This window comes from Desmodus rotundus, chromosome 8, assembly GCF_022682495.2.
Source record: "Desmodus rotundus isolate HL8 chromosome 8, HLdesRot8A.1, whole genome shotgun sequence".
In the NCBI taxonomy this organism is placed as follows: Eukaryota; Metazoa; Chordata; class Mammalia; order Chiroptera; family Phyllostomidae; genus Desmodus; species Desmodus rotundus.
This window is the reverse complement of record NC_071394.1, coordinates 18,616,324-18,642,125: the sequence shown is the minus strand read 5'-3', so window position 1 is coordinate 18,642,125 and position 25,802 is coordinate 18,616,324. Positions and strand designations below refer to the sequence as shown.

General features: G+C 36.7%; 1 protein-coding gene across 2 annotated transcripts in view; it reads right to left on the bottom strand.

Moving 5' to 3' along the window:
* Positions 1–25,802, bottom strand: part of CSMD3 (CUB and Sushi multiple domains 3) — an 885,055-nt gene that overhangs the window by 405,044 nt on the left and 454,209 nt on the right. For both annotated transcript variants that reach the window (XM_024572155.3, XM_045181698.2), the window contains one exon: positions 18,140–18,252. In XM_024572155.3, the coding sequence (XP_024427923.2) occupies positions 18,140–18,252 (113 nt within the window). The remainder of the gene's footprint in view (positions 1–18,139; positions 18,253–25,802) is intronic.

Below are 25,802 nucleotides of genomic sequence, written 5' to 3'. Positions count from 1 at the left end.
GTATGACCACTTTATCCAAAAAAGTGCCATTATCCAGAATCTTCAGATCCAGATGCTAAAGTAATGCACCCTGAATAAAAATAATATTAACTCATATTTCAGTATCATAAATTGTGTTACATGTTATTCTGTGATGAAAAGGAAAATATTTGCTATTGTATTTAATTTTTATATTATGTATTGAGCTTTGCTATCAAATTAACAGAAACATGATTTTGAGTACAGAGAAGACTCCTGTTTCCTGTGAAGACTCCTGTTTCCTGTGGGGCTGTATGGCGTTCAGGGGGTTACACGCATGCGCATTTGGCTCTGGACGGGATTACGAGGCATAGAGGCTTCTCCGATTTTCCCCGTAACACGAATTCTTTAGTATGTTTCTCTTCCCCCGCTAGCTAGCAGCCTCGTACTTTTGAAAACTTCAATTAAGTCTTTTCCTTTTAACTTATAGGCAGCTGAAAATACTGAATTTCCCTAAAGTTTTAAATGCTTTCTATTATCAGAATGAATTTATTAAGTGGTTCAACATAATATCTTACTTTTCTACCTGGTTTTAAAAAAGAACCATTTCCAAGAGAAATAATGCAAGAGACTTTTCAGCAAATACCATGCTCTTGAGATGAACTAAGAAATGGCAATTTTAATGAGAAAAATGTCTTTTAGAAATACATCCATAGCTTCTGTTATATTTGCTTACTAGACAAGATTTAAAGGATTATTGAATGAATGTAGAGAAAACATTCTCATTTATAAGCAAACATTTAAAAACTTCCTGTTCAAGTTTTTAATATAAAATCAATATAATGTTCTTTAAGATATAAATATATCTTAAATATATTTAAAATTAAATATATTTAAAATGTATCTTAAAAATATATCTAAATATATAGAGATTTAATAAAAACATCAAAATTAGAATAAAGAAGAAAAAAAGTACTCCAAAGAGTAAGTTTTAGATCAAAAAAAGTTACTTCCCCCCAAGTTAATAAGCTTATACTTTGATTAAAGCAATTAAGACTAATTTTACCTTATTCTTAAATAAAATAAGTATATTTCAAATATTTCTTTAAAATTCCAGTTCACCATATTTATGTTCAATTGTAAATTTGGAGACTAAGTGTGTATAGTCTCTTTTCATCTGTTATTTCTCCTACAAAGTACTAATGGCTAAGTAGTTATAATTAAGAGATTTATGAACATTTTATTGTTAATATGATTTAATACAATATAGCCTTTATGTAAATTTGTTCTTTGGACATATAAAATGTGATAAGTGCATTAATACTGGCTCCTTCTGTTTTTACTCCTGAATCTATACTACAGTACTCTATACATTTAATATATGTAAATGGTAATTTTCTGAGGTATTAAAATGAATCTAATATGATTCTTTGCTGCATACTTTGGCACAATGGCAAGATTTTCTTGAAAACATGCATTGTTAAAGGATGTAACAATGGTAAATAAAAGCATAAGACTGGTGAAAAACAATTTGTGGAATAAAGCCAAATTAATTATTTTTAGTAATTGGGGGGGAGATAAGTACAATTATACTTGTTAATGGTGTATATGTTCAAAATAACCAATTTAAAATTCTTTACTGTTTGCATTAGTAAGTTTGAAAATTAAGGAACCTTCAGAAAAGAGATCAGCAAACAAATTTGGGCAGAAGAATGGTTCAGACTCTGGGGAAACAGTGATATGGTTGGACCAGAAGGACAGGAGAGGAGGACTGAATAACACACAAGGGAAGGACATTACAGGTCTGGTATATAAAGTGAGCAAGAAAGAGAGAGAGAGAAGAGCATGGCTTGCTCAAGAAACCAAATATTGTTGGTGCATACAATGGATATAGGTAATGGGAAAAATGAGGACAAGAGGTGGATATGGTCATACAGTCTAATTGTGGAAAGCCTTTAATACTTTTACAAAGATATTTGATTTTTCTAAAGAGGTAAGTGGTAGCTCTAAAGTTAAGAAGTAACATGGCAAGATTTATATTTCAGATATTTACCCTGACCAACGCAGAGGGTTATTTGGAGGAAAACTAAAATTAGATGGGAAGATGTTTTAAATGTTCGTGCAAGAAATGATGAGGTATTGTGCTTCTGGATAAAAGAATATTAATAATGAAATGGATTTGAGATACAAGAATAACTGTCAGAGAGAACCAGTGAGCAGGCAGATGTGGGGACAGAAAAAAAAGGGAGGGGTTTAGGATGATACCAAGGTGAATATGATGGTTAGGTGGTTGAATGTGTGAGACAGAATTTTTTTAATCCAGTAAAGTCCCTGAGTCAGGACACACTTTTTTTCTTGGACAATAAAAAAAATGAGCCACTGCGATCCCGTGGGCAGGTGATCAGAGTCCTTGGCTCTCCACCTGAGATTTCTTGTGCATGTGCCCATTATGACTCTTTTATTCAATAAGTGTTTTCATAGAGCTTACTGTAGCTAAGCACTTATTTGCTTGCTTTCCCCCCACGTCCCCTGTTCCCATTTTCCATTTCCATTTCTCATTATCAGTGTATGCCACCTGACTGCTTTGTGTCTGGACCTTAACTTTACTGTCGTTTATTTCAAATCAGACAGACCTCCTGGATGCATTTTCAGATGCTCATTGTGAACATCAGGAACTGTAGCAAGCTTCACCTACCTCCATTAGCTGCCAATTTCTGGGTGGAAACCAGTGGAGCATTTAGAGTGCTCTATTGCCTATACGACTGTGATTTGGACTGCTAACTCTTCCCTAAAGTATTTTGTTTCTTCCATGCCTGTGAGTTATTCCACACTGCATTACCCTCATTGCCTTAGTCCCTCCTTTACTGAGCTCCCTATGATGGAGAAGGTTTCTGGAGGATCAGTGAGTGTTTTGGTGAAGGGTTCTCCTCTCCGTGTATCCTCTGCCAGGAAAGGAGGAGAACAAAGTTCACACACATTAAACGATGTAACCAAGAAAACTTTAACTGACCTGAATTTGATCTAATCCACGTTACTCCACACTGGGAAGATTAATGACAATTAAAGTATTCAGAAGACAGTGTTCTTGCAATATTTTATTTTTGGTTGGAATTTGTAAAGACATGAAATGCAACACGAGATTAGAACAGAGGGCATCTCTCTACATCCAGAATCAGAAATCAATTTCTCTTTTATGTTTTGTATGTATTTTTTTTTCTTGTTGTGTCTTCCTTCCGGGAACTTGAATTCAGTAAGCTATATGGTACATTTTGATAATGAAAAAAATATATATTTTTATAAAATAGCAACAAGTTGCTGCTATAAATAAAGATGTCTCAGCAACTCATATGTGTGAAAATCTAATGAGGGCTATGGTGCCATTTTTAAAAATCAGCATTTTTAGCAGCGATGCAACTGTCATACAGCAGATAATAAACAGTAAAAGCAAAACCTTGAGAAAGCACTTTTCTGTTCTCTTGGCTGCAGAAGTAGAAAGGCTGATTACCTTTGATAATTGGCCACTTTGCTATGGTCAAGGGACACTTTCATACAAGAGGATGAGCAGTTCCAGAGAGACTGAACTTGTGTTCTAACTTTGGAGATCAGTCTTTCTAATGGCACAGCAAATTGCAGTAGTGAAGAATTCTGGAATTAGAACTGGGGGCTTTAAATCCCAGCTCAACCACTTACTAGATTTGTGACCTTAGGCAAGATAGTGAACCTTTAAAACAATTGTAAAATGTAAATAATGACTTTGCTTTCAAGTGTTGTGTAAAGAGGAAGAAAGTTCAGGAGTAACAGACAATTAATGAGGGCTTACCTCATAGGAATGTACGATAAATGATAGAGTCATCTTTGATAACTCACTTACTATGGAAAAGTCTGGGATTCCTGAAGTAAAAATAAGTGAGATAGAAAAGTGCAAGAAAAATGTCATAGAAAAGCTGAATCTGTACATGCACAAAAGATGAAAGAGGATCGTCCACAAGCAATTTAGGTTTATAAGAATTTACAACAAAAAAGGACATCTTAGAAATGTTACTCTAATAATTTGACTTGGGCTGGTTGCAGAGGGAGAGTGGTTAACTTCAGCTGCAGACATGCGTAACGGTGGTGTGAACAGCGTAAAATAGGACAACAGATCAAACAAAACAGAACTGAGATATGGGATGGTATATCAATGTAGTCAGTTCAAAAAATGACCAGCAATTTCTTAGAAAGGAACAGACTGGTGATTAGGGGCGTGGATACTAAAACCAGACGGCCTGGGTCCAAATCCTGACTGGGAATACTTATCAGTCCTGTGGCCATGTGCAGGTTACTTAGGGTGTCTGGGCCTCGGTTAACCCATCACGTAGAGACTGGTTAATAACAATACCTACCCCTTTTGCACTGTACAGAGCTTAAAGTCAAGTCCAAAGAAGTAAGCACTAGATTCAGGCTTCTGTGAAAAATAATATCAACAGAGCAACTTCAAAATGGGGACGGGGTTCCACCCCAGAGGAACTGCTTTGTGAGTCTCAGTCCTCAGAACTTTGGGATGATAACAGTGGGCAAGATAGGCTTCGGGCTGGGTCTGAAGCCCATTACATTCCAAACAACTGCTTGCAAAGCTAACAGGACGCAGACATTATGACTATTAGACTGAATATTAAAAATATTGTTTAGAATTAGTATCACTATGTTAGCTTATCTTCACCTATAGAAATTCCCTTTTTCTATTCATAAATATCCCTTGACTTTAGCTCTTAACCCTGCAAGGTCACAGCTGATCTGAGAGATACAAACCTGATGAACTAACTGTAAGATCAGTGCCATCTCTAAATGTCAAGACTAAGTGATTATGTCTTGAGAAAAATTGTGACTGCCTGATACTGAACCTCCCCTACACCGCCCCTAAAAACTATGTAAATAAACAAGAATGAAAGTAACACCAGGTAGGACCTATGGCTTCAGAACACTACGCCGCGATTTGTCCATAACCAGTGAAAGGAAAGAGCTGCCTTCGTGACTATGAATATAGAGTACAGGATGGTGAGCTTAAGAAGGTTTGTGGGGGAGAAAAAAGGTCTGTGAAATATAGAGTAAAAGGACAACAAGGACATAAACAAAGCACAGGTAGAATCACCCCCATAAAGAGAAAGATAAATATCAATTCTCAAAATACTATAGTACTGGAACTCAGTCGTTCACAGCACCAGATAAATGGAGGGAACTTAAAGTATGTGGAACCAGGAGCAGCAGTCTCAGAGAGCATTGATTACAAGACAGATACACATATATATTGAAATGATAGTACTCACTGGAAATGAAACAGTGAAGGGAAATCATGAAAAAAGCAGAAAAAGAAATAAAGAATCCCAAAGACTGTAATCCATGTTGAATTCATTCTTGTGTGTGGTGTAAGAAGGTGCTCTAGTTTCATTTTTCTGCATGTATCTGTCCAAATTTACCAACCTAAACCATAAAAATCTCAGAAGAAAACATAGGCATAGCAAAATCTCAGGCATAGCTTGTAGTAATATTTTATCAGATATAACTCCCTGGCAAGGGAAACAAAAGAAAAAATAAACAAATGGAACTACATCAAACTAAAATGTTTTTGTACAGCAAAGGAAAACATCAACAAAATAAAGACAACACACAGAATTGGAGAACATATGAGACAACACATCTGATAAGGGTTTAATATCCAAAATTTATAAAGAACTTAAAAACTGAACACCAAATAAATAAATAAATAAATAAAAGAAACAAACAACCCAATTAAGAAATGGGCAAAGAACCTGAACAGACACTTCTCCAAAGAGGACATACAGATCGTCAATAGACATATGAAAGATGTTCAATGTCAATAATCATCAGAAAAAAGCAAATTAAAACCACAATGAGATCCCACTGCACACTGGTCAGAATGGCCATCATAACCAAATCAGCAAACAAGTGTTAGAGAGGGTGTGGAGAAAAGGGAACCCTAGTGCACTGTTGGGGGGAATACACACTGGTGCAGCCACTGTGGAAAACAATATGGAGTCTCCTCAAAAAACTAAAAATCGAACTGACTTTTGACCCGGCAATTCCACTTCTGGGATTATACCCTAAGAATCCTGAACTGCCAATTCAAAGAATCTATGAAAGCAAACTAGGACCACTGCCCATAAAATGAATGAAAATAGGAAAAAGTCAACCATATCTACACAAAACTATTGTGATAAATCCAAAACAGGAATTAACACATTCCAGATGAAAAAATTTTTCACCTGGAAACAACCATGGAGATGAACAAAATGATAATGCAACTCCACACACTAAAGGAAATATAGTCAGACAATCAACTAGGGAGATTAAAAATCTCCTTGAATTGGAAACATAAATAGTAGAACTATAAATGGACATAAAACAGGTTATAATGAAATAAAAGTTAATTTAACTCAGGAAAGAAATAGAAGAAAATAATAAAATTATACTAGAAGTGAACATAAATCAGAAGGCACCCAGGGAGAAAGATTAAAGTGACTATTTTATAAAGGACATTAAATAAAAGCAGGAAAATGTAAAACTCAGGTCCATGAGAATGAGATAAAAAACTGAAATGGATCAGAAATAAAGTAGGTGAAATGGAACAGAGGTAATTAGCAGAAGTTAATTTAGTGTCCCTTAAGCCAAAAATCAAAACAGTAGAATCAAATTAATATTTACATTTATATAGCCAAAGAAAATTTCCAAAGATAAAAGAAGTGGCAAGTCTACACTTGAGAGGACCTACTGGGTGCCACAGAAAGGTGAGGCGAATTCTAACTAATTTTTTAAATAAACAGAAAAAAATCCTTCAAAGACTCCAGGTAGTAAGTTGAAATGACTCACAAAGACATAAGAATTAGAAGTATCATTTTTCAAAACAACATGCAAAGTAAAGCAACAGAGAAGGAGTGTTTTCAAGAAAGGGACAGGATGCTCAACTAAACTGTCTTTCAAGGAAAAACAAAAAACTAAAGCTATAGAAAAATACTCTTGAACATGAAGAACTAATGGAATATTGTATGCCTGTTCTTCTAAGGAATTTACCAGGGGAAGAGCTTTGTCTAACCAAGACATAATTAGGGATATTTTGGCCCAAAACTGATCCTTGAGAAATTCTATTTTAATTTTAGAACTCAGATTAAAATAAGAGTGAGGTCATAGATAAAATAATAATATATCATTGTATTTTCTGCCAAAGTAGAGAGAATGAAACAACAACAAAAAATGTTTAAAATGCAGGGGACGGATAGTTTGTTAGAGCTTTCAAGAAAGCAAGACAGTCTTTCTTGTTACCTTTGAACCTAAAGTGTTGTGAGGCCAAAGGAAATACATCCATCTTGATACCCTTCACAACCCCTTGTCCTCTTACTGTAAATTTTCTGAGCATCCTTGTTTTCTAATTGAGAGAAAATTTAAACCATCAAGTATGAAAACCCACACTTTGATTTGTCCCTCCTCCCCAAACCTATAAATTTATTGGCATTCAAACCCATCATTACACATTTATGAGTGACATCTGACATCATGTCTATTCCTACTCATGACTACTCTCTGTCTATGTCCACGATACTATGTCTAACAATTTTCCCAGAGACACTTTGGTGCACTGCTGAGTTTCCAGTCACCTAACTACCACCATATCTATCAACATTTCTATTTCAGATGTGTAACACATCCCTGGATTGTGGAGTTCATTCTGTAACATACTAACATGCATTATAAACACTACATTGTAGCTGGTAGTAACTACTTGTTCCTCAAATCTTCCCATGCTATGTAACCAGGTCCCAAGTAAAGAACCCCGATCTATTTCTTGAATTCAGTTGCATATTGACAGCCAATTTGAAGTCTCACAGTGAAATTATATACAACAAGCCTAAATCTATTTTATTCTTCTACTTTCACATTTGATTTTTCTTCCCAATATCATATTTCCTTAACGTAATGGGTTCACCTAGTCACTCAAGCAGAAAAGCTGGGCACAGTCTTTGGTTATCCCTGTACTTTACTCCACACAACTCTTACACATCTGTTTGCATTCTCACACCTGCCAATTTTGTCTCCAGATTCTATTGTCTTCTTATAACCTCCACTGCCATTATATCTTGGGTTTGGGCACATCTCCTTTGTGGATGATTAAAATAGATTCTTAGTTCACTTTTTTCCCCTTTAATTCCACTTTTATAAAAAATTCCAAACAATACTATCCAAATAGAGTCACAGGTTACTATACACTGCTTAAATCCCTTCGTAGACTTCCAAGTCCTAAAGCCACATTCCAGGCTCCTCTGTTGCTGTTCCTTCCTTCTCACCATTAAGCTTCAGAAATATTAGCTACTTCTAGTTGACTCCTTTGGACCAGGCCTTTCATCATTCTATATCTTTGCCCATCTGACCACAGATTTGTGCTTTACAAACTGTCCTGGATCCACCCCTTCCATCTCCGCCATTGCTGACGTGATATCTCCTGTCTGGAGCCTGCCCTGATGCTTTGTCCCCTGTCAAATTAATTACTCTCTCTATGCTACCATTGCAACTAGTCCAAGCTTCTATTATTGCATGCACAACAAGGTACTTTTATTTATGTCTACGGCCACCTCTTGCCTGAAAAGGCAGGGATTGCCTTAAAAGAAGAGCTCATGTCCACAAAACCTCACAGTGTAGGTGCATACATGTTATTTGTGTGATGCATGAATGAATGATATGAGTTATAATTTGAAGTATCACTGTATTAAGCATTCATCTTTTTGAATCCCTTACTTTTTACTTGTATATTAAGAATGATTTATAAATTAGGTTTTTCTAAGATAAATGGAAACCAATTGTTCTTTTATATTTAAATCTTATTTAAATATTTTGAATAAATATATTTAAATACTTACATAGATTTTTTTACCCATTATAGACTAGTTGGAAGCAAGCAGAATACATGTATGAGTATTCAAAATTGAGTGGGTCTTCAAGTTACGTGGTTACATAAATGTGGCACTGGCAGACTGAAATTGCATGCACACGTGAAGATTAAATGAGATCAGATATTTACAACTTCTAGCACGATGTTTGGTGTATAATAGGTGTCTAAACAATGTTAGGTACCATCTCTTACAGACAGTTCTAAGTAAGCCACACATGGAGAGAGCAGATTTCAGAGGTCAGCTTACCTTTGAGAGTCATAGAGCCTGATTTCCAGTTTTGAATTGGCTCCTCACTTAAACTAGATGTATCAGGGTGAATACTTCGTAAGTTATATGAATGTCTAGTCACTGGGTGTACACCTGAAACTAATATAATATTGTCCACCCACTGTAATTGAAAATGATTTAAAATATGAGAGACATAACAGCAGCACCAATTGAGTTTCCTCGATGATGATGTCCTGCTAATTTACACCGTCAAAGTGAGAACATTAGACATAATAAAGTAGGGTCCTAACCCAATGGGACTATTCTTTTATGATCGTTACATTTTTCTCCTTTATTGATTCATATTTTTCTAGTTTTTTATTGTCTCCATACTTTTCCCCACCCCCAAATAAATAAACCATCAACTTATAAATATAAACTTTATAATTAGCTAAGATTTAGGTGATAGGAATTCGAATTGTTCAGAAAGACATAATTTCTTTTTTTTTCTTTTGGTGTGTTGGTATCCAAATAGTATACCTAGCTTTCCATATCTCACTGTGAAAGGTTTGTTTTCACAGTGTCTTGAAACTTTCCATTTTGTTGGACCTTCTTGCCCTGTCTTCTGTAGGTGATGGGAGAATTGCCTTAAAACACATTGTGAACAATGGATTTGAAGTAGTGTGAGTCTGACCAAAAACCCTATTGTATATCCCTGAATGTTAATGAACATTTAAATAAGTTTTCAAAAATTATGCTTCAGTCTTACAGCCATGAAGATTATATTGTTTCATTACACTTCCTTCAGAAGCCTTTGTTTTCCACTTCTGAATCTTGGTTGTTTGAGAAATACCCCCTTGGGTAAGGATTTTTAGTTGTTTCACTGGTGTAAAAACTGATGATAGGAATGTACATTGATTAAGCTCATCTTCCTTTTTTTTTGCTCTTACAACTTATTTTGGGAAAGGACCCTAGACACAACTATGGCTCCAGATCTGATGATTTAGCATGTAAATGGCCTTTGCACATGTATTGGTATTTAATTTTGCCATTTTCATTTCCTTCTTTTAAGCTTAAAGTATCAGATTTCCCAACGGTTATACATCCTTTCTGACCACAACTTGAAGATGCAGTGTCACAAAATAAAAGACATGCAAATATCATGATCATGTAACACCTTCTTAAATATGTGTAAAAATTCACAAAACTTTCCCAGGCTTTGTCAGATTCTTTGCTTAGGTAGAAGCAAGATGAGATTTCCCTTCCTGCATAATTTCACAGCACACAAACCATGAACAGAAAATAATCGCTCTTAATATAAACAGATATTGGCTGTCAATGCAATTCTCTGTTTTATATTGTATGTTACCCTGTATGTGTTGTTATATTTTTATTATTTGTATGAGTCACTTCATCCACTTCAGAATGTCCATCTAATATATCTAACAGCTTTATATACAGAGGGTGCTTAATAAATGTTGCCTGCTAATGATGTTTATGGACCATAACAATTGCCGGCATATACTGACAATATGATTATTTCAAAAAGAATTAACCAAGGTATTTATAAAAAGATCTTTGAACCTAAGTGGGTAGTATTATTTAAAGTAACAGAAAAAAATAGATTTTCTTCTACGTTAGCAATTGCTTTGAATGTGCCCCGACTTGGTGACTACCATACTGAGTTTCACAATTGAATTAAGATAAATAGAATGTTTCTATATCCTTATTACCACCAGGGATATATCAAGCAGAAAATAGCATTATTATTATTTTGAGTGGTGTTTTGCAAGACAATTTGAGTCAAAGTTACTTCTCTGAAATAAACTTAATGTAGTCTGAAATGCAGTGAAAGCTGCAATCAACATGAATGACAGTTTAGGGTACTGGCCAGAATAGGCTGCCGACTGATGCCCTCACCAAGTTGTTTTTCTTTTTCTTTTTTCCTAGCCTGGAAATACGCCATGGGAACTGAGTAGTAGACTCAGCCAGAAAACTATGTTAACAGATCAATGTGAGCAATAACCTGAAGCTTTCAAATGGTATACTTCTATTAATATAAAATACTATCATTTTACAAATATTCGTAACATCTTCAGGAACAGTATTAAGTTTTGTTTTGTAAATTTTATTTTTAATCAATAAACTTGTTTTTAAGAGAAATTTTAGATAGCAAAATTGAGTAGAAAATACAGAGTCCCCAGATGCTCCTTTCACAGGCATACACAGCCTCCCTCCATCTTGACATCCTGCACCAGAGTGGCACGGTTGTTACAATCGATGTATCTACATCGACACATCGGCCCCCAGAGTCTTCAGTTTACATTAGGGCTCACTCTTCATGTTGTATGTTCTGTGGGTTCTGACAATTGCATGATGGCATGTACTCACCACTGTAGTATACAGAATAGATTTACTGCCCTAAAAATCCTCTTGCTTTACCTAATAATCCCTCCCTCACTCCTTAATTCCTGGCAACGAGTGATCTTTTTACTGTCTTCATAGCTCCTTCTTTCCCAGAATGTCACATACTTGGAATACTGTATGCAGCTTTATCACATTATCTTCATTCACTTAGTAATACACATTTAAATTTCTTCCAGGTGTTTTCATGGTTTGATAGCTTGTTTCTTTTTAGCACTAAATAATATTCCATTATCTGGATGGACCAGAGTTTATTGTTTTAAGAATTTATTTATTTATTTTTAGAGAGAGGTGAAGAGAAGGAGAAAGAGAGGGAGAGAAACATCAATGTGTGGTTACCTCTCATGCGCCCCCTACTGGGGACCTGGCCTGCAACCCAGGCAGGTGCCCTGACTGGGAATCAAACCGACAACCCTTTGGTTCACAAGCCCACACTCAATCCACTGAGCTACACCAGCCAGGGCTGGACCACAGTTGATTTATCTGTTCAACTACTGGAGGACATCTTGGTTGCTACAAGTTTTGATAATTACGAATAAAGCTACTGTATATATATATGTGCAGGATTTGTGTGGCTATACATTTTCAATTATTTGGGAGAGAACTAAGAAGTGTAATTGCTGGATCATACAGTTAGAATCTATGTAGTTTTGTAAAAAACTGCCAGTTGTCTTCCAAAGTGACTCTTCCCACCAGTGTTAAGTGAATGGATTTCTGCTGTTTCACACCCTCATCAACACTTGGTGTTGTGCATGTTTGGGATTCTGGCCTCTGTCATAGGTGTGTAATAGTGTCTCATTGTTTTAATTTGTAGTTCGTTAATGGCGCATGATGTTAAACACCTTTTCATACGTTTACTTGCCATATATATCTCTTCTGGTGAGCTGTCTGTTCATGTCTTTTCCCCATTTTTTAAATTTGATTTGGTCATTTACTTACTGAACTTTAAGAAGTCTTTGTACATTTTGAATAACAGTCCATTATCAGGTATATGTTTTGTAAATATTTTCTACCATTCTGTAGCTTATCCGCTCATTCTCTTTACATTATCTTTTGCAAAGCAGATTTTCATTTTAATGAAGTTCAGCTTATCAGTTTCTTCTTTCATGGATTGTGCCCTTGGTGTTATATCTAAACATTCATTAAAATACTCAAAGTCATCCAGGATTTTTCCCATATTACCTTCTAGCAGGAGTTGCATAGTTCTACATTATACATTTGGCCAATGATTATAGCTGTGTAGTTCTGCATTATAGATTTAGGCCTATGGCCCATCTTGAGTTAATTTTTGTGAGGGGTGTACAGCCTGTCTTGAATTATTTTATGGATGTGGATGTCAGTTGTTCCAGCAACACTTGTTAAAAAGTCTATCTTCGCTCCACTGTATCGCCTGTGTAACTCTGCACAGTTTAGTAGATTACATTCTTGTGGGTTTGTTTCTCGTCTCTCTGTTCTGTGCTATTGATCTATTTGTTCCTGTTTGATTCCTGCACGTGCCCTGACTGAGGATCAAACTCCCAACCTCGCATTATAGGGGCAATGCTCTAACCAACTGATCTACCCAGCCAGGACCAACGCGTACTAAAAATAAAGAAATAAATGTTTTCGAATGAATTAAACTGAAATATAGATGTCCACTTTTTTACATGTTGAAAGAATTCAGCAACAAACAGATGACAAGTGTGTTCATCAGGATTTGTTTAGTTATAAGTGACAGAAGTAGAATCCCCCATGGCTTACACAAGGATAAGTTTATAACCTCACACAACTGGAAAACCAAGGTATTTAGGTTCCCTGTAGGCATTTAGGACTTTCAATTATGTCCACAATACTGTCTTTCATTCTTCCATCCTTTGGTTCTGCCTTGTCTCTGCTGGCAACTTTCTGACACAAGATAACAAAAGTTGGCCTTTTTTTTGGCACCAAGTTAAATGGCATTTAAGAGTTTACAAGCTCGGAAAAAAGATTTGCTTCCACCCAGAATCTATATCAATTGCCCCTCCTGAAATGACAAGTGTATCAAGGGAGTTTTGATTTGTCTAACCCAAACCTACAAGCTGTACTGAATTAGAAGAGATCAGGCTCACCAAAGCTGAGAACAGTTACTCAAAGAGAGTCGAATGATTTCTGAGTAGGCAAAAAAGCAGGTGCAGATGAAGAGATAAAAAAAAATTAGTCCTTGAAATGAATATGTACTATAACATTTGGAAAGATATCTTTATTAATTTTTTGAGAACGTGATTTTTATAAAAATAAATATATGTGTCAATATATTTGGAAATTATTACTATAGCCTAGGACATTCTGTAACAAAATTGAATGACCAACATTAATCCAAGAAGAGTTTTGAAGAGAATGATAGCCATTGGGGAAAAAATAAAATTTGCTAAGTATTTACATTTAATGATGTAAATGGTTTTATAGGTAAGGTCTCTCTTACTCTCAAAGACATGTAACGTTTATACTATTCAAACTATTCCAGAGCATTGAATTACTTCCTCAGCCATTGTTTGAAACTGCAATAACCCTAAAACCCAACTTTTATGAAACTAGCATAAAGAGAAATTCTAGGGCTCAGTCGAAAAAGGTGAAGGGTAAAGAAGTGCAAACTGGCAACTACACAGTAGTCACAGGGGTGTAAAGTACAGCACAGGGAATATGGTTAATGATATTGTCATAACTATGCATGGCACCGGGGGGGTACCAGAGGGAAGGGGTGTAGGGAGTTAGTAAAGCAAAAGGAGAGTCAAATATATGGTGACAGATGTGACTCTGGTGGCGGGCACACAATGCAATGTACAGATGCTGCAGCATAGAATTGTATGCTCGAAGCCTGTATGACTTTATTAACCAATGCTGCCCCAATAAATTTAATTGAAAAAAACAAACAGACACTGTCTTAGGCAATTTGCAAAAACCCTATTTAAGAATTAAAATGCATTGTAAAAAAAATAACGCCCTGACTGGTGTGGCTAAGTTGGTTGGGCATCATCCTGCAACGCAAAAGGCCGTGGGTTCAACTCCTGGTCAGGGCACATGCATGGGTTGAGGGTTCGGTCCCCGGTTGGGGCATATGCAAGAGGCAACCGATAGGTGTTTCTGTTTCACATAGATGTTTCTCTCCCCTCTGTCTCCCTTCTCCCTCAATAAGAATAAATAAAATCCTAATATATTATAAAAAACAAAATCTAAGTTATATAATTTAGTCACTACCTTTACATTTTTAATTTAAAAAAGAATCTATATAATAAAACATGTTCAATTTACAGGAAAGCTACATTCAAAGCTATGTCAACAAAATCTACAGGTGACAAAAAAAAATGAAGTTATCTTTGGATCAGAACTGGAAAGTTATTTTAGCAGGTGTTCCATTTAGAACCAACACACTACTTAACAGAGAGCATGATAATTATGAAATTTATTTTTAGCAGGCAAAGTTGCTGAAGCTATCTGCACATCAAAATTTGAAACTTCTCAAAATGAATGCTGCTTTAACTTTGAGCTCAGCTTTTAAATTATGGAGAGTGTAAAAATGAGATTTTCATTGCAGAAAAAAAATTATTATAAACAAACTTTTGAGGACATATCTTACCCTATCTTACATTATATGATTTAGGTTAAATCATTTATTCAGCTTTATTGAACAGCCATTGAATCACCAACAATGACAAAAAAGGGGTTGCTATTGGAACAATAAAGATGAACATGACATATTGCCATCTAGTTATGGGTTATGTAATGTATGAGGGGGGACCCAATAAAATGAAATTTTCTTCTGGAGTGTGGGTGAGTGTTCTAGGGACCCATCTGTAGCAGTGGACCAGCTGGCATTGTTGTGAGAGGCTATGTTTGGCTTCAGTGAGTTTTTTCTTGACCACTCGACAAGTTTGCCCATTTCACGAGAGGTGCTTTACAAGTACACCTGCCCACACCACACTGAGTGTCCAGCAGTGTCTGACCAAAAACCACATGACCCCCATGCTCTACCCTCCTTGTTTGCCGGATCTTAGCCTGAGGGACTTTCTTTTTGTTTCCCTGGATGAAAAAAGTCCTCAGAGAGAAACGTTTTGTGGGTGTGGAAGAGGTGAAACAACAATGACGACAAAATGGCAGAAGCACTAGAATGCGTTAAAATCAACGAGTTCAAAAACTGTTTTGAGCAGTGGGAAGAAGGTCTCAGAGTAAGTGTATTGCATCAAATGGAGAGTGCTTTGAAGGTGACTGAAGTTTAAACATATAGGAATAAATACACTAATTTTTAATAAATTCAAATTTGGGGTCCCCCCTCATCTATAAGGGAAGGTTTTATAAAACAGAAGTGCTCTTTTGTAATAAGTGGGATTATGGAAAACTTCAGACAAGAAAACCTATTTGAGCTTTACTTTGAAGGATGAGCAATGTGCTGTTGAATTAAAATTAGAATAGGGATTCAGGCAGAATTTACTGAGTGTCCAGAGGAGAAGTGTGAAACAACTTGCCGGGCTCAGAAAATTATGAATAATTTGATAAAAAAAATCAATTGTACGGAGGAAGACAAAAGCAGTGTGAAGAAAGTGAAAGACAAGATGCAGGGAGGTTTCTGACTCTCACTCTATAGACAATGGAAACTTACGGAAATGGAGTAAAATTGTAATATTACCTCTTTGCTGCTGGGAGATTGCCATCAGCAGTGTGGAGGTTAGATGGGAATGAGCACAATGAAGGCAGGGAGAAGCAGGGCATTGTGCACTAAGAATCCCCCGGATTAGTTTCAACTATCTCATCTTTGTGGACATTTGTGTATGAATAGTTGGGTACAGTTTTCTCAGTCACGATATTATGATCTTTCTGAGAGAGACAATATCTGGCTGTTTCTTCTATATTCAATAACTCATTCTGTAGTTGGCGCATACACAGATCCTTAGGAAATATTTTTCTGAGTTAGCCTTGTTGAACACTGACAGAAAGAAAACAAAATAATGCTAATTTTTGTGCTATTTTACAACAGTACTTTTGGCTCTTCAACTCCAGAGGAGTGAAGAGCTTTGTAAATATCAAGAGAACACTCTCCCGCTGCTGCAACCTGCTCACGAGCTTTAATAACTGTGCTCTCTGTTGAAGCACCGCCATTCGTGATTAATACAGTTTCTATGGTTTAAATGACTCTAGGTTTTCTGACAGGTAACCTTCACAGGGCAAAGGAAATAATAAGATCAAGAGGAATATAAGGATGCCAGGTTCAATTAACCATTTAGAGGGGAAACAAATAAGAAAAAAAAAAAAAAAAGAAAAATCAACATGTAGATACTTTCCACTTAAACTGACCACTCTTTAAATTCTGTAACATTATTTCATGTACCGAGGATAGATGTGGATTTTAAAGGAAAGAGAAATATATTTTAAATTATAATCAGGCTAACCTTTTTATTTTTTTAAAAACTGACATTTATATAGACTTTATGAACTATTCAAATGAATATAGTGCTGAATTTAGTCCCAAGTTAAACACACAGATTGCATATGTCTGGTCTCCTCGACATCAAGCATTCATTTCCATGTGTCCGGAGACAAAGGCGCGACAAGCCAATGCTTGAATAAGGAAACTCTGAGTAAAAATTATTATTATGCAAGTGAGAGAATTTCGTATAGCCATTGTTTAATTGATAAGCTAGAGAATAATAATTTTTACAATAGAAATAATAAATTCAAGCAACATAATGTTCTGATGAGCTCTTTTACATTTTCATTCCTTTAAGTCCTTTTGGATTTTAATGGAATTTATCAACATTTACATATTTCTTCAGTCATAATTCCAGATTAACATTTCTAATATGCATGTTGTATATATATTTATCCATTGTTTCTAACTTTAACCAAGGTTCACCATGTGTCAAAGGTATTCATGATTTCGCAATGCTTGCATCTATCTCTTATACATGGAACTGGAACAGAAGATTCGGTTATACACATGTAATTAATCATCATTCTGTCACTACCAGCACTGGGATGGGCCGTACAATCCCACACATTTGTGGTCTATGAGTTACATAGGAGTTAACAATCTAAACACTAAGTCAATGTATTTGATCTGAGAGACTCAGTAAAAGATTACAAAAAAGTACCCAAAATTCTTTGAGAAATTAAGCCCTTTACTTTCTATTTAAGACTTTAATAAGTAGTATAAACATAAATATATATATATATAAATATATATATTTATATATGAATATATATATATATTTATATATAAATATATATATATTTATATATGAATATATATATATATTCATATATAAATATATATATTTTGGCCAGGGAAACCATATGAGGTGTGAGAAACTGCATTGCCTATTCTGGGAAAGGCGAGGAGTCTGGAGTGACTAGAGTGGGGGGCTAGTATTGTGGGCTGGGGAGATGTGACATATGCAAAATAGACACATTCAAATAAAACTATTTGGTGTAAAGAAAAGTGAAATACACATTTGTAGGTAACTTAAAAAGGAAAGCATTTTTTAAATGTGCCCTTGCTTGTATTCTGGAAAACTTGTTTTGTAGATGCAATTAAACTAGAATTTAGAAGTATTCTCTGGTAGTGTTAAGATAACATATTTCCCATAGCAGCAATTCATCATTACCTTTGTAGTTAACCTTGAAGCCAACAGATCCGACACTTTCATCTGTTTGAAGGTGCAGCCACATTTGGCTACTCATGCTCACTATCAAGTCTGGCACAAAGCTTCCAGTCAGCCTAGAGAGAGATGGTCAAAGAAGAGTGAAATAGATTATTGAAACACTCTCTGTAGGCAAATTATGAGAAAGACATGCTTCTCAATACATTCCTGGTGAGAAAAAAGCAACTGTCAGATAAATTTACGAGACTATGCACTGATATAACAGAACAAACAACACAATTTAATGATCATGTTTATTATAAATAAGTACCACTTAACATGTTTAACTAGCTTAGATCTTTCATATTTCTGAGGCAACATATTAAATTTTAGATCATCAGAGAATTGCATATTTTTTGAGCTGAAAAGAAAAGAAGGATCTATAAAAATCTTTAAGCTTAAAACAACAACACTAGGGACGCACTACATTTTAACCTCTCAAGTTTCATAGAACCCTGTTCTAAAGAAATATTGTAAAAAAATATTTAAGCACTGTGAAAAACAATAAAATGTCAAGTAATGCAATATAATCCTTTGCAATACTGATGTTAGGCTAGCTATGTCACGTATGTTTTACTGCAAATATTTTTATTTAAAAAGCCATGCTGTTAATTTCATATAGCATCACTAAATCTATGCATTAATAATCTTATTCAGTAATGTTCAATGTTATGACCCTAACAAGGAAAATTACTTCATGTTTCCTCTGTCATTAAAAATGCTGTAGTCACATACTTGAAACAAAGCCAATGGTCACATAAAGGGTGTCAGCAAATAAGTAAATAAGATCTTGGGGGGAAAGGGCTATCAAGATTAGAAAGAGAGAAAAAAAATGGATTCCCTGATGAGTGAAATATTCATATAGCTAGAGAATTCTAAATTATATTTTAAAAATACAGATTTAAAAAATAAGAGATTACCCTAAGTGTTTACCTACTTTATTATTGTAACCACGAGGAGAGCTGAAAAACTACACTACAACTTGACAGCCCTTCCCCATCCGCACAGGGGCAGGTGGCTGTCACCAGGCAGCGCCCCCTCCTGGCGGTCTGGAGGAAGGGCTCCCTCGGCTGCTGACAGCACAAAAATGCGTGGTCTGAGCCGCAGGGTCTGTAGACCTTGGGTTTCTAGGAATTGTTTCTGCTGCTCTGTCATTTTGTACCGGCTCCTCCTTCCCCTGCTGCCAGCCACCTAGTTCGTTCTTCCTACGCCCCATTTGTATGGTAACTTCCTGCGTGTCCGTTTTCTTCACGAAGCCCACCAGCCAAGCGGCCGGATGGCCTGGAGGTAACGGGAAGTAGGCAGGACTGAGCCATGCAACGGTAGCACCAAGCGGAGTGCGAGTGGCCGTGGCTGGCGGTGGGGAAATAAAGCTTAAAGTTCATATATCAAGCTGTATACAGAGATGGCGATTTGTCTGCGGGTGGGGGGGGGGGGGAGGTAAATAACGCTCCTTTAAGCCTGATTCTACGGAATTGTCATTCAAGCAAGGGCCTGACCAACTTTCTAGCAGAAGGATCCTGGAGGTGATGCCAGCTGAGGTGAAGAGTTTGCATCCACTGGTTTAACTTTAGTAGATGATGATAGTATTGAGGTCGTTACTGTTTCACCCCTAGTTCTCATGGAGACAGAACTGGAAGAAATTGTAAACATAAATTCTACTGGTGACTCTACAGCCACGCCCATTTCCCTGGAACCTATCGCAGTGTAGAGTAACCACCCTAACCACCTTGCAGTGAATTCCACAGTTACTAAAGCAGATTCTAATACCACAGTGAAACCTGCATTTCCAAGTGACCTTCAAAAACTTGGGGCTAAGACTCCTGTGACTATATCTGCCCATCAGACTATTTTAAACAAAGTTTGATAGACATCTGATCTTGAACTTGGCAATCAGACTCTCAAACCAGATGGACAGAAAGTTAGTTTTAACAACTTTGGGCAAGTCTAGTTCACCAATTGTTTTAGCATTGCCCCATAGCCAACTACCCCAGGCTCAGAAAGTCACAACTCGGGCCCAGTGAGTAGACACTAAGTTAGAGCACAGCAGCAAACCAAAGCACTAGTCACCACTAGAGAGAGGCCAGAGGTGGGACCCTCCTTGGTGTCTCAGCACTGACCCCAGGAAATCAACTGATTAGCACTACAACTAGCCCTCTGTGTTACAGACCCAACAGTCAAAAACAGTACAAGAAAAACAAAGGGTGGGGGCCTTATGAATTAAAATGTTTGTTAAACATCAAATTGATTGGTAGTTGTGTTTGTAGGGCGATTTATTACTTAGTTGTTAGTGAATTCTTTTGAATGTTGTGTTTGGTGATTTGTGTGTGTGTGTGTGTGTGAAGTTTGATGTGTCTAATCCTTTGAATATTTTTGCTAGAGAAGTTAGAGCAAACTTAATTTTGGTTAAATTCCAGATGAATGTATTTATATCTTTTGACTCATTTTTTTATTGTTGTTCTAGTACAGTTGTCTCCATTATCTCCCCTCCACTCAGCACCCCCACCCATCCCTGCCTCCCACCCTTTTTACTCATTTTTAAATGCCTTTTATTCTTAGTAATAGTTTGATTACAAGGATGTTCTGCTGGTATAAAGATGCCAGAATTACTGATGGGCTGTCAAAAAATCATCCAGACATAATTTTTTCAGTTAACAGATAGCTAAAGTCCAGGAAAACTTGCTGCTCTGAGAAACCCTTGGAGCCAAAAATAGTACATAGTAGCCGGTGTATGCTTCCTTTGGAGTCCACTGTCCGTTGCCATCACTCACCTTTTGGGAAAAGGCAGTGCCAAGTGATGGAAGGTAGCATGCAGGCTTGCTTTCAAGGTGGACCAACTAGATTTGAGTGGCCTGTCCACTACCCTACCTCCTGTGGAACTTTGGATAGGTTAGTTATCATCCCTGAGTTTTTGACTTTAGCTGGAAGATGGCTATTTGATCATTTTGAAATACATAGTAACAGCAAGTCCTTGATGTAGTTCTCAAAACTTTGAGGATCCTTCAAAATGGTAGCTATCATTAGTATGAATAGGGACTTAACATAGAAGGTTAAGAGAACATGTATTAAATAGTTTCCCAGTTTTCATGCTCAAATAAGTCCTTTTCTGGTCACTACTCTTAGAAATACTATGATCCACTTAAGATGAGGGAACACAAATACATTTCCTGTTTGAAAGAGTCACAGTTTTTAAAAAAGGAGGAGGCATGAGTTAGAGAACTAACTTGGTTGTATAAGGAGATAAGGAGGTTCAGGAATGACCCACTCTCAGCTGATATCAGAAATAATGTTTGATTATTATGTGGGCAAAGTATTAGAAACTTCTTTTTCATAGGCTTTTCATTTAAGAACTTTGTAAGATTTCTCAGACCTTGTAACTTGCCCATGTCCCTTCCACCACTGTTAACCATTCAGTGTTCTTCGGTTGTTGTTGTTCATTATCATGTCAGTTATCTCTGACTTCCTTTCACTTCTTTTGATGAGGGTATCTTGAATGACATATCCAATCACCAACAAGCATCTTGTTCTGAGCTTGTTTTTTAAACCAGTTCTGAACCGTGTTTTTTATTGGCTTACCAGAGTATATCCAGCTTGGGAGAAATGGATCATAACCATGTCACAAGAAGCCAATAATGTAAATCAGAATGTAATATTTTCATTTACAACAGCAATGTATATAAACAGTTTTAATGTCTGATTTGACAATAAAAACAAACACTGGGACCAAAATGAAAAGAATTTTACATAAAGTTTCCCTCCATAATAAAAAGGGTTCTCTGAGAGCATCTCTTGGATGGAGGCTATACTATAATTAGACCAGTAGAGGGCAGCATGGAGGAACACATCCTTGAAGTGACCAGGGCAGCAAAATGCTAGCCCCTGAAACTGTAACATATCATCAATGGACTGCATGAGCAATATAACTACAGCGCCAGTGCCCAACGTTACAGAATTTATGTGAATCTATGACAAAGAAACCCAGTTAAATATTATGATTTAATTATGGGATTATGCATGATTGAGGAAAATTGGGATTGTTATGATATAAAGACCCTATGAGATACTATAAAATTTCAGAATTTAGTTATTTCTTACAAAGAAAATTTCAAATCACTATAATATAAAAGATACACACATAATTCTCCTTTGTAATATATGTGTGTATCTCTATGTATACATCTACACACACTACCATTTATTTGAAAGCACCTTGCAACTAAAGGTTACGGCATGTGAACTTTTAATTTCCAAATTGGTTAGTTAATACATACTGGTCTTTTGAGCTACAGTAGAAAAACAAACTTATGGGCAAGAGTGAGAACTCTAGTCAGAGATGACAGAAAATAAAATAAGTCCATTATGAAATGGGCATGAGAGCTTGAAACTGTAGCATGTGCATTAGAGACATTATATCAAATATGCCAACAGTCCACCTCACAGAAGATATTAAAGAGGTTTACAGGTGAAGATTCGGTTATTTCTCTTTATTATTTCCTCTTGTATCCATTCAGTCAGAAATGTTACCAGACAAAGCCTCTAGCATGGTAATTTTGTCAGTTCATAAATAACTAATGCATACAGTCTAAACTGTTCCTTTGCTAATTCATTTTCAATCTGTCGGTCACGTTTCTACCTAGTTCACTACTCATTTGTGGTGTAAAAGAAAATATAAACCTAAAAAATAATAATTTTCCTGATGCTAGAAAGACATATGTCCCCTTTTGTTTAGCATTCCCTTTAGAAAACTTGAAATTATAAATGGTATCTGTTACTTTTGAATGGATGGAATCTTTTAAGTGAAATGATCGTCTTACCAATTTTGCATGCCATGAATATTTTTCTTGGAAGCCTTGGGACTCTCTCTTTGAAATGTGACCATGCAGGAGGATGTCACCCTGTCTCCCTGTTTCTGTGGGAATTTAAGTTTAGCCACAGAATTCCGCGATGTAACATCTTGTTTGTCATAAAAATGGAACTTGTGTTTCTTCTTTCGATAAGAACAATGGGCATGTATGTAATGGAGGGACGGTATCTGCCTGCCTATATAAACACTTGAGGTTTACTTCTCTTAGCAATCTCCTGAACAGATTGCCTGCGATGCATATCACAGTCAGGTTTAATGCTTATTTAATAATTAAACCGTTTCATTATTTTCTGCATTTGGTGGAGAAAGTTCACTGGGATGGCAGGCAATTTAAGTTTGAATTGTGTTTCCCCAACAATGTGATGATGCAGATGAGATGCAAATGGCATTTCGAATGATGTGGACCAGCTGAAGGTCGTGTGGCCACAAAAAGTCGTGGAAGCGGCCCTGGGTTAAACAAAGTCTCTCTTCTAGTGCTCTGCTCTTTTGGAATACTAGCCGGATGAATTCCTCTCTCCAAAGTCGAGATATTACTGTTGAGTAATCACGGGTAAATCGGGCTCTAAAATACCACCAGGATCGTAACTACTTTTGATGGGGGGAAACTGCAGGAAGCCAGGAATGTTGCTCGCAGTTCTCTCTCTTAAACAGCTCGACTCTCCCATCACATTTGGAATACACGTGAGAACCCAGCCTTTTAGGACATTCAAGGGTTTTAGGAGGGCCCCATTCTAAGGAAATAATTACTGGTATTTATTGCATGGGCATCGTCCTAAGAAGAAAGTTAAACATGATTTGGATAGCCAGTAGGAAAGAGAAGAATGGAAGAGGGAATGTGAGAAGTAAAAGAACTTTCTCTTTCACAGCAATCTTTTTCTTCTTTTCTTTGCTATTTATACTCCTTCTGTTCCTCCTACACCTCTTTATCCTTTCTAGACTCAAATACATCCTGGGAAGAGAAAAGTGGTGATTTGTTAGATATATGGCCCCATTTGTTAGTGGATTTCTCTTCAAAGAAGGATGAGGACACAAGTCCTTTAGCTGGTAATGAATTACCTGCCTTGTGCACCTCATATCCTAGCCCTGAGCGCACTCTCTATCACAGTGTGGCTGCTGTCTCCATACATCATGTAGCTGCGAAGGCAGAGATTATAAACGGATAAGTTTAGGGAATAGTTGAGAAACTTGTGGAAAAGAGCGATCCCAATGTGAAGGCACCATGATGCAAATCAGCTTCCCTAAGTACTTGGAAAAAGGCAAAACTTTAAAAAAGTTTTATGTTGATGAATATACCAACATGAGCAAAAAGCCAACAAGCTATACAAGTGCACGTTTTTCTTGTTAACATGTGAGGAAAACCAGCTTTCTTATTTCATCACCAGTGACACCAATGTCTTTGAGAATCTGCCCAGCATGGCTGCCAGCTGATACCTGTCACATGAAAGCGTTCCCTGGTTCCTCGAAGTTTGCAGACGCCCTTCACAACACTCTTAATTCAGACCCCTAGGCTTGTGCATGGGCACAGACTGTTGTGTGAAACTCTGCAACCAGCAGGCTGTGCTCACTTGATGTCACAAGCCTATTGGGGACCAGATGACCCACCACATCGAGGAGTAGCCAACTATTCACCACAACTGTAGAACTCAGAGCTTGGGAAGCCACTGGAAGAGATTGCCCAGAGCCTTTCCTCTAAAGGTGAGCTGGGAGAAACTGCAGTGTTATACTCTGAGGGAGGTGACTGACCCGTTATTTTCCATCAGCAAATTTGCTGAGACATTCTCAAAATTCACTTGCATGGATCCAGGGACAGGTCAAAATTGTCCTCTGGTCCTACCCACCTTTACTTGGCTCTCTTGCTGACTGGCCAAGCTTAAATTTTGGAAAAAAAAAAAAAAGATGGCAGAATGGCAAGGACAGACTGTTACTCAACTCTTAGCAGCATTTACTCAGTTTTGAGACAACCTAAAAAAATATGAAGAAAAAGAAGTTAAAAACAGCTGTGTTTACTGTTCGGTTAAAAATTATTTGCTAAAGGAAATAACCTTCATTCTGGCTAATCTAGAAAAGAAGCAGGGGAAGAAGCTTCACTATTACAAGAAGCTGGGACATTGTTATAGGGATTGGAGAGAAGAGATTCCAGAAGATGCAGAAATTGCAGAAACAGGGAATCGGGAAAGGGTGTAATTAACCAGTGGTTTACAACTGACTAAGAGAACCTCAGAGGAAGGGACTGGTGAAACAGGTGTTTCCATAACTTTCCAGTTAACATTTCCTTGCCCTTTCTGGTAGATACTGGTGCAACTTATTCTGAAATTTGCCTGGAAATTCCTCACTTTCCATCTGATTGGATGTTGGTATTCTGAATAAGCTTTATACTTGGGTTTTATTTTGTTTTGTTTTTCCTGTGGTTCCCAGGTGAAGCCTGTGAATGAGAAACATGTTTGGTATTTTCTCTTGCTTCTCACATAAGCCTATTGTGGAAAGACCTCCTGTGCAATCACGACTACCGTATTGTATACTCTATATGAAGGGTCTGGGGGGTTCCCTGGAGGGAAAGCATCTGATTTGCTTACTGAAAGGAAAAGGATACAGCAGAGAGGGGCAGCCTCACATGCTGCTGGAATAGCAGCCTTGAGCAGAAACAACTTAATGCATCACTTTTGGGCCTTAAAATATATAATGTTGGTTTAATCTGAGACGTAGAACCAATAGAAATGGCTTTTCAAAAGCATAAGCCATGGCCACCTGTCAAACAATACCCTT